The sequence below is a fragment of the Cynoglossus semilaevis genome, chromosome 11 (genome assembly GCF_000523025.1).
Source record: "Cynoglossus semilaevis isolate Cse_v1.0 chromosome 11, Cse_v1.0, whole genome shotgun sequence".
Lineage (NCBI taxonomy): Eukaryota > Metazoa > Chordata > Actinopteri > Pleuronectiformes > Cynoglossidae > Cynoglossus > Cynoglossus semilaevis.
This window is the reverse complement of record NC_024317.1, coordinates 13,574,327-13,586,438: the sequence shown is the minus strand read 5'-3', so window position 1 is coordinate 13,586,438 and position 12,112 is coordinate 13,574,327. Positions and strand designations below refer to the sequence as shown.

General features: G+C 40.0%; 1 protein-coding gene across 1 annotated transcript; it reads left to right on the top strand.

Annotated features, from left to right (window-relative positions):
- The first annotated feature begins 203 nt into the window (after positions 1-203).
- Positions 204-11,732, top strand: ece1 (endothelin converting enzyme 1). The gene is made up of 18 exons (XM_008320742.3): positions 204-332; positions 2,127-2,265; positions 3,401-3,613; positions 3,708-3,832; positions 3,927-4,073; positions 4,388-4,453; positions 4,736-4,924; positions 5,132-5,274; positions 5,439-5,553; positions 7,226-7,336; positions 7,435-7,533; positions 9,627-9,704; positions 9,800-9,903; positions 10,042-10,152; positions 10,248-10,315; positions 10,425-10,615; positions 11,021-11,116; positions 11,556-11,732. The coding sequence occupies exons 1-18, from the start codon at positions 204-206 to the stop codon at positions 11,730-11,732; spliced, it is 2,301 nt and encodes a 766-aa protein (XP_008318964.1).
- The last annotated feature ends 380 nt before the right edge of the window (positions 11,733-12,112 follow it).

The window sequence follows — 12,112 nt, the reverse complement described above, 5'->3', positions numbered from 1 at the left end:
TTGAAGTGCATGAGTGAAGGAGAACCAGACAAACCAGATCCCTCCTGATGGATATTGGAGGAAAACCTTGTCCTGACCTCTCAAAGATTGTTTTTAAATAGGCGTCACCTATTCAAACACACACAGAGACACACACAGAAGGACAGGAGACACTCTCTTTCTCACACCCACATTATCAGAGGTAGAGGAAAGGGGTCCAAAGGATGGAAGCACTGAGGGAAACATTTCTTCATTTGACCTTTCAGATGTCTTCGTATAAAAGAGCCACGCTGGATGAAGAAGACCTGGTGGACTCCGGTGGTGACGACATTTACCCATCATCCCCTCTGCAGGTAAATATACAAACCCTTCCTTCTAAAGCTAACATAAGGCTTACAGAACCAAGACACATTAAATAAAAAATACATAGTATCTGATGATGTACAGGCCTGTCAGTGTTCTCGTGTGGTTGTTATGCTACATAAATTGTCCTCAGAAATACTAGTAAAGTAAAATAAGGGATACAATGAGGCTCAAAAATAACAAGGGGGCATATGTCAGACTAAAAGTGTGCAGGTCTTTTTGGTTTGTCCGTTTTTCCTACCTGCACTTTTTTGTTGTTTTTTCCTTTTGTTCAGAACTTAACTTTTGTCCAATGTCTATATTCTGGTACTGCAGTTATTGCAAGTGGTTGTGTTTTTTCAGTTTTTTTAAAAGTGTGCTCAGGTTTTCTACAGCTGCAGTAGAGCTGATTGCTGATTAATAAAAAAATATATTAATCCTATCTTAAACCGCTCATCAGAATCAGGAATATTTTTTTTGTGAATTACTGCTGGTTTTGATGGGATGTCGACTGATGCTCCACATATGTTGCACATGCCTTCAGTCTCCAGCTGCTCAAAGACAAGACACATTACTTGACAGGAGTTGAGAGCAGATGCTGCAGGTTACACTGAGCTATGACAAGCAGCCAGACTTAATGATTTCCTGTGCTGCTAATAGAGAATGTAGAACAATCAAATCATTGTGGCTGCGACGGCACAGGATGTCAATAAGTGTTTCCTAAGATTTAGAAGAGACAAGCACATTGTTGTAGATATATTTCCTTCATGATACGTGTCTCCATTAAACTGTCTGCATTGACGATGTTTCAACCTGTTGTAGGGCAAAAACGAATGTGAAGATTTTGAATGTACTTTAATATTTTCCCATTTTAGAGTGGCTGTTTATCTCACTACAACAATACATTGTTCAGTAATATGTTCCTTTATATTCATTGGTCATTTTGAATTTTTTCCCCTAGCTCCTCTGAGATCATTCCATATGCTCATTCTTTAAATAGTTTATGTGATCCAAAACATACCTGAGGAGCCTACGTACATGGAGAGTTGAATGTGAAGACATAAAACATTATTTTGACCCTGACTGCAATAAACCCTGGTTTTAAACAGACAAAAGCCAGCACCAAAGGCTTAAGAGTGACATCCTCTCACTGAGATTCAGGACGAGGCTTTGACGTTAGCTTAAAGGTTGCTGTGATCTCAGCTAATAGAGATGTATGTAAAATCATATAAACATTTCACCACAAGGATAACTTCCCTTCACTTGATGTATTGAAGGTCAAAAATGTCCAATGGATCAGGTATTCACAACAACTACCTGAAGTCTCAGCCCTGAGGATTTATGGGTGCTTCATGGGAAACCATTGTAAAAGACAGTTGTAACTATGGACTGCATATGATAAGTGAATAAGGTGTTAGCATACAGAGTTAGCATCTCTTTATAGCCTTAGCCTGCAATGAGAGGGCAAAGAAGTAGAGGAGCATGTTGTTCTCCGTACCTGGGGGTACACGCTGACCTTCTTTGACTTCTTTGTCTTCATATTGGTTAAAATACTGACTTATCTCTTACATGCAGGATTATGTTTTCTTTTATTCCAAATCTGGGACAGAAGGAAATACTGTAGCTGTGTGTAAGCACAAATGTTGAACTAAAGGTTAGGAAACAATAGAGAGTTGCTTTTCTAGGTTAGGAAATGTAACTGACACCCAACTTTGAAACTGAGTCTGTTTGCCTTTACAAGGTATTTTCTAATTGTTGTTCAGTATGGTAATACTGCGGTTGACGTGTTTTGTTTGTTCTTGCAGGTGACTCTGCTGGACAGACATGGAAACACATGTTGTCCACACAGGACACCGAGAGAGAGGAGGGTGTTGTTCTTAGTGAGTGTCGTGTCTGTGGGCCTGCTGGTGTCTCTCATCACCACCGCTGTCTTCTACAAACAGAGTGAGTCTGTGTTTAACACTTCCTGTCACTTTGACCAGGTAACTCGCTGAAACAAAGACGTGAACAGCATTAACATGAGTAAAAGAATGAGACGAGATGATTAATCACTGCCTTGTTCACGTGGTCAGACCACTGCAGTCTGTAAGGTAGGAAGGGAGGAAGGAAGAAAGAAAGAAAGAAAGGGAAGAAGAAAAAGGGAAAAGAATGAAGGAAGGAAAAAGGAAGAACGAGAAGAGAGAAAGAAAAGAGTGAAGGAATGAGGAAAGGTAAACGGAAGGAGGATGTTGAACAATATCACTGGCGATATACTGTCCCTGAAGTTCTTTTAGCTGTAAAAATAGATATGGAAAAACGTTGGACCGGGGCAGACATTTCATAGAGACTAATTTTTTTTTTTCTTCGGACATTACAGCCACACCCTCAGAGTGGCGCCTAAAAGATCTTAATATTTGTCTCCTGAGCTTTGGGTCTATAGAAAAGCAGGGATGAGGGCTAACCATTAGCTATTCTGCTTCCTTAAGCTTACCATGGGAAACGTAATGCCACTTCCTCCCATTCAAGATGCAAAACATTCAAATAATAAAGAGGAACGCTGACAAAATCCCCTCAGGCCATGCTGCCTGTAACTTAGTCACAGTCTTTGTGTCTTTGTCTCCAGCCCCTTATATGGTCAGATAGTGAAAGTCTTTTACAGTAAGTAAAGAAGTGACAGAGTTGTTCCATTAAGTTAGACTGTGTCTCTGTGACACTCGAGATTTCCTAAAGCTCTTCCTGTTACAGAACTTCTCATGTCAAAGGCCTTGTGTGTCACCTCTGAAAATCTTTTTTCCAGACAGCTCCAAGGTCCTTTATTAATGTCCTTTCTCAGGATGAGTTAAAACTTCAGGAACCACATGTGAACACTTGAACACAGGAACACTGACTCGTAGTCGGTTTGATTCTCACTAACTCGTTTCTGTTAATCTCAATGGTTTTACCAATGTTATTTAGGCAGGGTATTTTCACCGCAAACCAACTTCTGGCACTGTACCAGTCTAGCCCACAGATGCATAAATCCTCGAATCCTCGGATCTCAGATCCGATGACGTAGATTTGTTGTAAACATTAACCTTTTTTTGTCTGTGTCCTGCTGTAGCTCATCCTGGCTTGTGTCTAACAGAGACATGCGTCACAGTGGCCAGTTCAGTCATGGAAGCCCTGGACCGATCCATTGATCCGTGTCACGACTTCTATAACTTTGCCTGTGGGGGTTGGTTGAAAAAGAACCCCATCCCAGATGGAAAATCTCGCTGGGACGCGTTTTCAAATATCTGGGAGCACAACACGATTGAAATGAAGCATTTATTAGGTGAGGTCTTTAATCTGAGTTGGGCCCTGTGTCCTCAACTGACATTGCTCGAAGAAAAAGCGTCATTTTTACCCTTTATTTGTGTTGTTTTTAGAGAACACAACAATGAAGGGTCTGAGTAATGCAGAGGAAAAGGCCCAGCGATATTATGAGGCCTGCATGAATGAGGCCATGATTGAGAAACTAGGAGCCAAACCGCTACAGGAGCTGATCAGCCAGGTGTGATTTGACCTAGCTAATGCTTTCAGTAGTCGATTTTAGTTTTTGTAACTTTAAGTTCTTTTAATTCACTCTAATCCTGGTTCTGTCTTAGATCGGAGGATGGGCTCTGACTGAACCCTGGGACAAGAACAACTTTCAGGAGGTTTTACGCAAAGTGTCGGCAAATTATCGCACCTCACCTTTCTTCACCGTGTTTGTCAATGCTGACTCGAAAAACTCCAACAGTAACGTCATCCAGGTGAGAGTCTTCAGGGATGTGTGCGTAGAGACCATTCGTACAAGGCTGCACAACCCTTGGTACTGTCATTACTGTGTATGAGGACAGGACTTTTGTTTGTTGAACTGAGAGCTGATTTACACTGTTTAAAAAACAGCCTAAACTTGTTTTTTAGATACATATGAATGTTTTTGCCGTGCATTCACTACTGGGTCGAATGATTGTGATGTACATGGTTTTCTTATCACATCAAGCTCTACATGGCTGCATTTTGTATATGTATGCATGAATATATATATATAAATATATAAACGGTGTATTATTCCTGAATACAGGTTGACCAGGCCAGCCTGGGACTACCATCAAGGGATTACTACCTCAACAAAACGGCAAATGAAAAGGTAGAGTGAACAAGTTTACTTATTCAAACCAGCTCCACAGAGCATGTGTACTGAATAAACTAATCTAGATTTATGGGCTTTCTGTAAAAATGACATTTTCCCAATGGCTGTGGTCCAGTCAGCGAAAGTTAAGATTTCAGCTTTAGGCCAAAGAGAACTCCACAGTTGTGTATTTTCATAGTGTGGTATTACTCTTTCAACTCATTATTGCTAACAAAACTCTGCTTATTTTTCCACTCACCTCACCTACACCCTGCTGTTGGTTGTGTTTGGTTATTGCAGTATCTATCGGCGTACCTCAGCTTCCTAACCGAGCTAGGAGTTCTGCTGGGCGGTTCTAAGGAGACGTCCCAGACACTGATGGAGGAGATTGTGGACTTTGAAACCACTCTGGCTAACATCACAGTTCCTCAGGAGGAGAGGCGGGACGAAGAGCTCATCTACAATAAGATGGAGGCCAAGGACCTGAAAGTGAGTGACTGTGTTTCAGCTTAAGAACATTTTTTCACGTTATTACCCACAGTGACTTCTAGAGGTCAATAAGTGCATTGCAACCAGTACATGTTCCATGTTCCGAGTGCATATGTGGAACTGTAAGAAAGCATTACAAACACTGTGCAGTGTTTGTTATGCTTTCACCCAAATTCCTTTTGTTTCTGTGTTGTGTCTCTGCCTCAGTCTCTGGCTCCTGCAGTGGACTGGATGCCATACCTTACAGAAGTGTTTGCCCCGGTGCAGCTGAACGACTCAGAGCCAGTGGTTGTTTATGCCAAAGAATACCTCCAGAAAGTGTCTGAGCTCATAACCAAAACAAATAAAAGGTCAGATTCTGGACTGAGCCTAATGGATTTTCCATTTGCATGGTTTTCAGAAGGCTGGATTTCTCCTTGAATTAATGAACTAATTATTGCATTCATATAAGAAACAACAGCAAAATTAAAAGAGACTATGAACAATAACCCTAACACCATTCCTTCTTTTGCAGCTTACTCAACAATTACATGATAATGAAGGTTGTGAGGAAGATGGTTTCTGTTTTGGACCAAAGGTTCCAGGATGCTGAGCAGCGATTCCTTGAGACCATGTATGGAACCAAAAAGGTAAGGACTGCAGATTTTGTTTAGTATTTCAGACCAACAACAATGCTGCTGTAGGGTGTATTTTCACATGTCTAACACACACTGACAGAGGAAATGACCTTTAGCCAAACAGCTGAGCTGAGACAGGCTTGTTGCGTAAACTCACACTCCCATTGAAACTTAACTGATTTATTTTTACTGCACTTGGAGGAAATGTAGGGCTGAGAAAGCTTAATTTTTAAAGAGAAATTTTATTTTCCCCTTCCCCCGAGACCACACTTAAGAATTGTATATAATCAATGCCTGTGTTAACGATGAATTGACGTCTCGCCATGTACTCATTAAAGTTCATATAGACTTCATTTATTTTATTGGCATAAGAAGTTCAGTAGGAAATGTGCCTAACACAGCAACTTAATTCCTAGAAACACATGACTTTTTTATTGTACATAATAAAAATAGGTTAGGAGTATATTAATAGAGCTAACAGCCTCTAGTTGTAATTCGACACTAGGATTATTTAAGACCATTTTACACAGTTTTACATTTTTGTGGTTATCGGTCTGTGCCTGACGAAATACTGTGTATTGTGTATATGCAGTATTTATACACATCATAGAAAGTGTAAACACCATGGGCCTCTGAACCAATGAACCTCTTTATTCTGTAAAATCTACATTTGAATTCTGCATAAAGTTTTTTCCTACCTCTCACTTAAGAACAACAGTTCCCTTTGACTCCTCAAGTCGCTACACCTCTTATCTGAGACGGATCCTGTTTCCTCTGCCTTGTTTTCCACTGGGGTCAAGCTGTAATAACAATTCCCTAAAACTTTCTGCGGGTCTCCCTGCACATCTGTTTTTTCTGAGAGGCTGGTTATCGTCTCCTTTTCCATCTGCGCCCTTTGTGCCCAAGTGGAATAAAACAAAATTTCCTTGCTCAGAACCCTCCTCATTTCCTCCGCTCGACCTTGGTACTTTTTATCTTGGTGTACACTCGCCTCAGTTTGTCCTTGTCCTTCCTTTTACTGATTATACTTTTGTCACATAGGGACATTTTAAGCCCCAGTAAATAGTGGAATGTGCATATATTTGGTAGTAGAAGGAGACAAGATGTTTAGTGTGCGAGCCATGGCTTGGTGGTTAAAGATGGGGCTTTTATATGTTGGGTTGCCAAAAACAAACGTATTTTTATATCACCAATAGTTTGGTCAGAGGTTTTGTCACTGCACACAGCAAAATGTGACCTCTGCAACTCACCAGTTCACCCCATTTTTGGTTTTAGATTCATTTCTTGTTAACTTCTTGATAAACTATGTAAAGATGGCGCTACGTCTCTTCTTTAGTTCAATTCCTAATCTGGTAAAATGATAAAATTCTAATTCCAATCATTTAATTTATATGAAAAAACACAGTAGTGGTATAGAGAGCCTTCCATCAATTTTCATTTCATTGTCTAGTGTGTAGTGTTCTGTCAGCACAATGGGCCAAAAATAGAAACAGACACTTGAACAAGTTTCTTCTGCATAAACATCTTCATCTGTTCTACAGCATGTAGAACAGAATGTGTGTTTTGTCAAGTGTTTGATCACATGTTTCTGTGGATGTATGCTGACACTGCTGCCACTCACACAACCTGATGTTGAATAGCAAGGATGAGTTGATAATGTACAAATGTTGTTGTTTTTCTGCAGAGCTGCACTCCCCGCTGGAAGCTGTGTGTCAGTGACACCGACAGCGCCCTGGGCTTTGCTCTGGGAGCTCTGTTTGTCAAAACCACGTTCGCTGAAGACAGCAAGGCCAAGGTGATATTTTATAAACGACTTTAAAATAAAATTTAAAAAATTGCTCCTGCTGTTTGAGTTGGCACTGATGTGACTCTTGCGTCTCTTTGGTTCACCAGGTTGAAGACATGGTGGCGGAAGTACAATCGGCGTTTGAGGACGGCCTGAAAGACATCAGCTGGATGGACCAGGAAACAAAAAGAGCAGCTAAAGAAAAGGTGGGAGAAAATGCTGTTGAGGGAAAAAAAAAGATTGAAAAATCCTTCAACTTTTTGCCATACAAGCTCATAAGATAAATTTATAATGAGATTTCCATCATTTCTGGAACATCATTAGTTTTTGTGCAGCTTATGTTAATAATGTCAGCTCAGCACAGTGCGTGGATTTTTGAAGCAGCAACTATTTAGCTGTTTTTTTAGACTTCAGTCATTTGGAGACACAACAGTTCTCTCTGCAGTCAGAAGTTAAAAGGTATGTAACGCTAAACTGTTGGTTGCTCCATCAGTGTGTGTGTGTTTGTGTGCGAGTCCCACCTTGTGAAGACATTGTTCAGTACCTCACTAGAGGAGGGTATTTTGAGGTTTAAGACTGAGTTTAGAGTTAGGATCAGGTATAGGTCCAGGTCAAGGTTAGAGTAAGAATTAAAACAGATATTTGAAATGGTTAATGTTAGAGTGAGGGGTTAGGGAATGTATGATGTCTATGTGAAGTCTTCACAACTCACGTAAATCTGACTGTGTGTGTGTATTCCCCTGTTTAAAGTGAAGCAGGCTCCACAGTAATGATGAGCTTGTACACTAATCTCTGATAGTGTTGTCTTTGGACTGTGTGTTCAGTATCAAGTGTCTGTTTTTATTCCTCAGTCAGTCTTGAGAGACATTTCCTTTTATTTGTGTAATCTTCAGTTACATTGTCTGTTGGTGCAGGCACTTTCACAGAGTACAGAGTGTGTACAGAGAAGTGAGCACATCATTATAGACTTCAGCACAAACTAATGTGCACTGGTCTGTCGTCATCAGTTATGTACTGACTTAGTTCTTTGTACCTGCCTCTGCACTGTGACCCTGAAACTAATGTCCATTCTAAAGTTATTAAGGTTTTAACTAGAGTTTAACAGAAAAACATTATTGAGATACAAATTCAAAGTTTGTCTTTATATTATTTCTCATTTTGTTTTTTAAAACATTGGTAAAAGTGTTCGATTGGAACACTAGACTAAACTACTGTGGAGGACGTTATTGGTTTTCATTCATTCCACTCATTTTACACAGTAAAATAAACAACCGTTCAGGTTAAATCATGTCTTGGAGGCCCCGTGGCGTGATTTAACCTAAACAGTTGTTACAGAGTCCATGTAACCTGATCCTATAATCTACATGCCTTGAGGACACTGCAAGGAAGCTGAGGTACCTAAATAAGAACTTTTTTGTAGCCTAACTGAAATTAGATCAATTCTAATTACAGTTGCATTTATTGTTTACCCTTTTTTAATCAGCTGTCTTCTTGTGACAACAACTAAACCATAAACAACCTGATATTTCATAGAAAAGTTGCAGGCTTTTCTGTCTGTCTTTTCTGTTTGAGACCCTAGATACCAGGCATCTGCTCTTTAATCAACCAACCAAAAAAAAAAAAAGAAAAACATCAAAGGAGCATTAGTTGACCCTGAGGTGACCACCTACTGTTACTATATGGGAAATACCAGTCTGTGGGCTCCAGTGGCCAAAGTGTAGGAGGACACAGGGAGAGCAGAGGGAATAGCCTCAGGAAACAGAAACAATTCCTGAGAACTTCTAATCCCTCCTGTGCTCCTTTGTGCCAGTGGAGGCCATTGAGTTTCTTACTGGTTTATGGAGACGGTCTTTCAAACCACACCTCTCGTCCCTCAAACCTTGCCAGGGTGTCTGTGGGAAACAAAGATCTCCATCCTGCTGACAAAGCTTAAATTTCCCACAGAGACTCTCCTGGCTTTCTCCACATCTTCTCTGTCTGTCCACACAGGAACTTCCTGCGGCGAGGCACTATACAAGAATGCACCCAGGTGTCAGCGATAACCTGCAGGGTCACTGTTTGTGATTTTTGTTACAAACTTGGCTTAATGTCATGAATCAGAAGCAAATTGATCTTTCCGTCTATTTAATTCCTCCATCCACTGGTGATAGTGTTTGTTTATACAAAGATAATGACTATAAAGGTCGTTGGAATTTGATCCCAGTCCATGTCTGTGGAGTTCTGATGGCGCTTATGAATGCAGCACTGCCACCTGCTGTGGAAATGCGTTTTTTACAATGACAAATTTTGTCTCCAACAGGCAGACACCATATACAACATGGTGGGATATCCTGACTTCATCATGAACGCCACCAAGCTGGACAAAGTGTTCAGTGATGTAGGTAAACATGGAACCAAACGCTTTCTACAACTCACAAAATCGACCTTCTATTAACACCTGAATCTTTTTCGTTTCTTTCTTTTTTTATAAAGTTTGAAGTAGTGTCAGAATTCTACTTCCAAAATGTCATGCAGTATTACAACTTCTCCTCCCGAGTGACAGCAGACCAGCTGAGAAAAACTCCCAACAGAAATCAGTGAGTTTGAGCAATGTGCTCAAAAACACACACACGCTGGATCTTTTTCTACACTGTAGTTATAGTTATAGAAAAGATAGATATTTTTAAATACACTGGAAATTAAGCTGCACTGATAGTGTGTGTGTGTGTTTGCAGGTGGAGCATGACTCCACAGACTGCAAATGCGTATTATAGCCCCACCAAGAACGAGATGGTTCTGCCTGCAGGAATCCTTAAGGCTCCGTTCTACAGACAGTCGACCTTAAAGTACGCTGCCCTACGTTAATGTTTACTCAGTAGTTGTTTTTTAACTATAAATCAGTGAAGTTGAACTACTAAAGACCTTATCTTTGGTCCTGCAGAGCTCTTAACTTTGGGGGTATTGGGGTTGTCATGGGACACGAGTTGACGCATGCGTTTGACGACCAAGGTTAGTACGTTTTTTTATTTTTGAAACATTCATTTTTATAAATATTTTATGCCAAACTAGAAAAAATAAGAACTGTAAATAGAAGGTAACCAGCATATTGTCCAAACAGGGAGGGAGTTTGACAAAGATGGAAACATGCATCCCTGGTGGAAGAACTCCTCTGTGGAGGCCTTCAAGAAGCAGACTCAGTGCATGGTGGATCAGTACAGTAACTACACCATCAACAAGGAACCACTGAATGGAAAACAAACTCTGGGGGAGAACATCGCAGACAACGGTGGACTCAAAGCCGCCTTTAAGGTATGACTGCAGGAAATGTGGCGTCCTGTCAAGTAATACTGTCAGTGAGTTCATAAAATTGTCAGACAGATGTCAGCGTTTCACTAGTTTGTTTGCCGAGACGGTGGTTGTTTGTCTTAGCTATTGGTCTGTGTTGGAAAATACAGATTGTCTGCTCTGCAGTGAAGCTGGAAATGGCAACAGGCGATTAAGAGCAGCCTCTAGTTACTTCTTGACAGTCGCACATTCTTTCCATGTAATGAAAGGTCACGGGCCATAGAGTAAATGTGCAGACCATATGAAAGTGACAATACTTGTAAAGTGGCAAAGGACCAGCAGCAGATATTTTTAATGTTTCCTCTGGTCCGTATGACTTTTACTTTGTAATGTAAATGTGTGTAATGTGATCCTTTGCTTTCCTGGAAGGCTTATATGAGCTGGATCAAGAAGAATGGTGAGGAGGCCTCGCTGCCTGCACTGGGGATGACCAACCATCAACTCTTTTTTGTTGGATTTGCACAGGTTTGTATTAGTCACAGGAAATACATTAGTTTTGTTCACCATTCTTAAAAAAACATTTGACTGATTTTCTTGCAGTCAGTTTCTTTAGATCATCTTTTTGTCACTTTTTGATGTAAAATGTTATATTTAGAATTATTTATTTTCATATGTAGCATTAAAATCCTGAAAAATACTTTTTTAAATTTAAATTTTAAAAATTTGATTATTTTGTCTTGTTATTTATGGAAAATATATAATGAATCATTCAATATATACAGTACATACATATATATTTATATATATACATTACTTTTTTTTCCTGAAGGGAACTACTGAGAGATTAATACAGTTCTATCTATCTATCTACACACACAGTAAATGCATTTGTCTGTAAATCGTCCTTGCTCAGCATATTTGCATGAACTTGTAATAACATAGTGTCTGTTCAACTCTTTTGCAGGTGTGGTGCGCGGTCAGGACACCAGAGAGTTCACATGAGGGAATAATGACAGATCCTCACAGTCCATCAAGATTCCGAGTCATTGGCACCATCTCTAATTCACGTGAATTCTCAAAGCACTTTGGCTGCAAAGCGGACGCTCCCATGAACCCTAAGCAGAAGTGTGAGCTGTGGTGATACCTCACTTACTCGCTGCTGTTTTATTTAATGAAACATGTTAAAGGAAAATTGTGTTTTAAAGAGATCTAACAGAATTCTGTCTGGAAGAGACAGAAGAAATGAGAGACATTGAGAAACTCCTCAAATTCCTTGTGCCTGGAGCCCCATCATGCTTTTTATCAGGACAAAATGTCCCTGCTTCAGAATGGAGGTTTGCAATCTTCATTACTTTGCCACGAAGACAAGTAAAAATGTTCCCCCATATCTGTAGCTATGAATGTGATTTTAGAACACTGGAAACTCTGTATATTATTTTTTTTTTTAAACCTAAGGAAATCAGTGTCTGACGTGTTTGTTTGTCACTTGTTGACAGACAAAATGACAATCAAGTCTTCAGT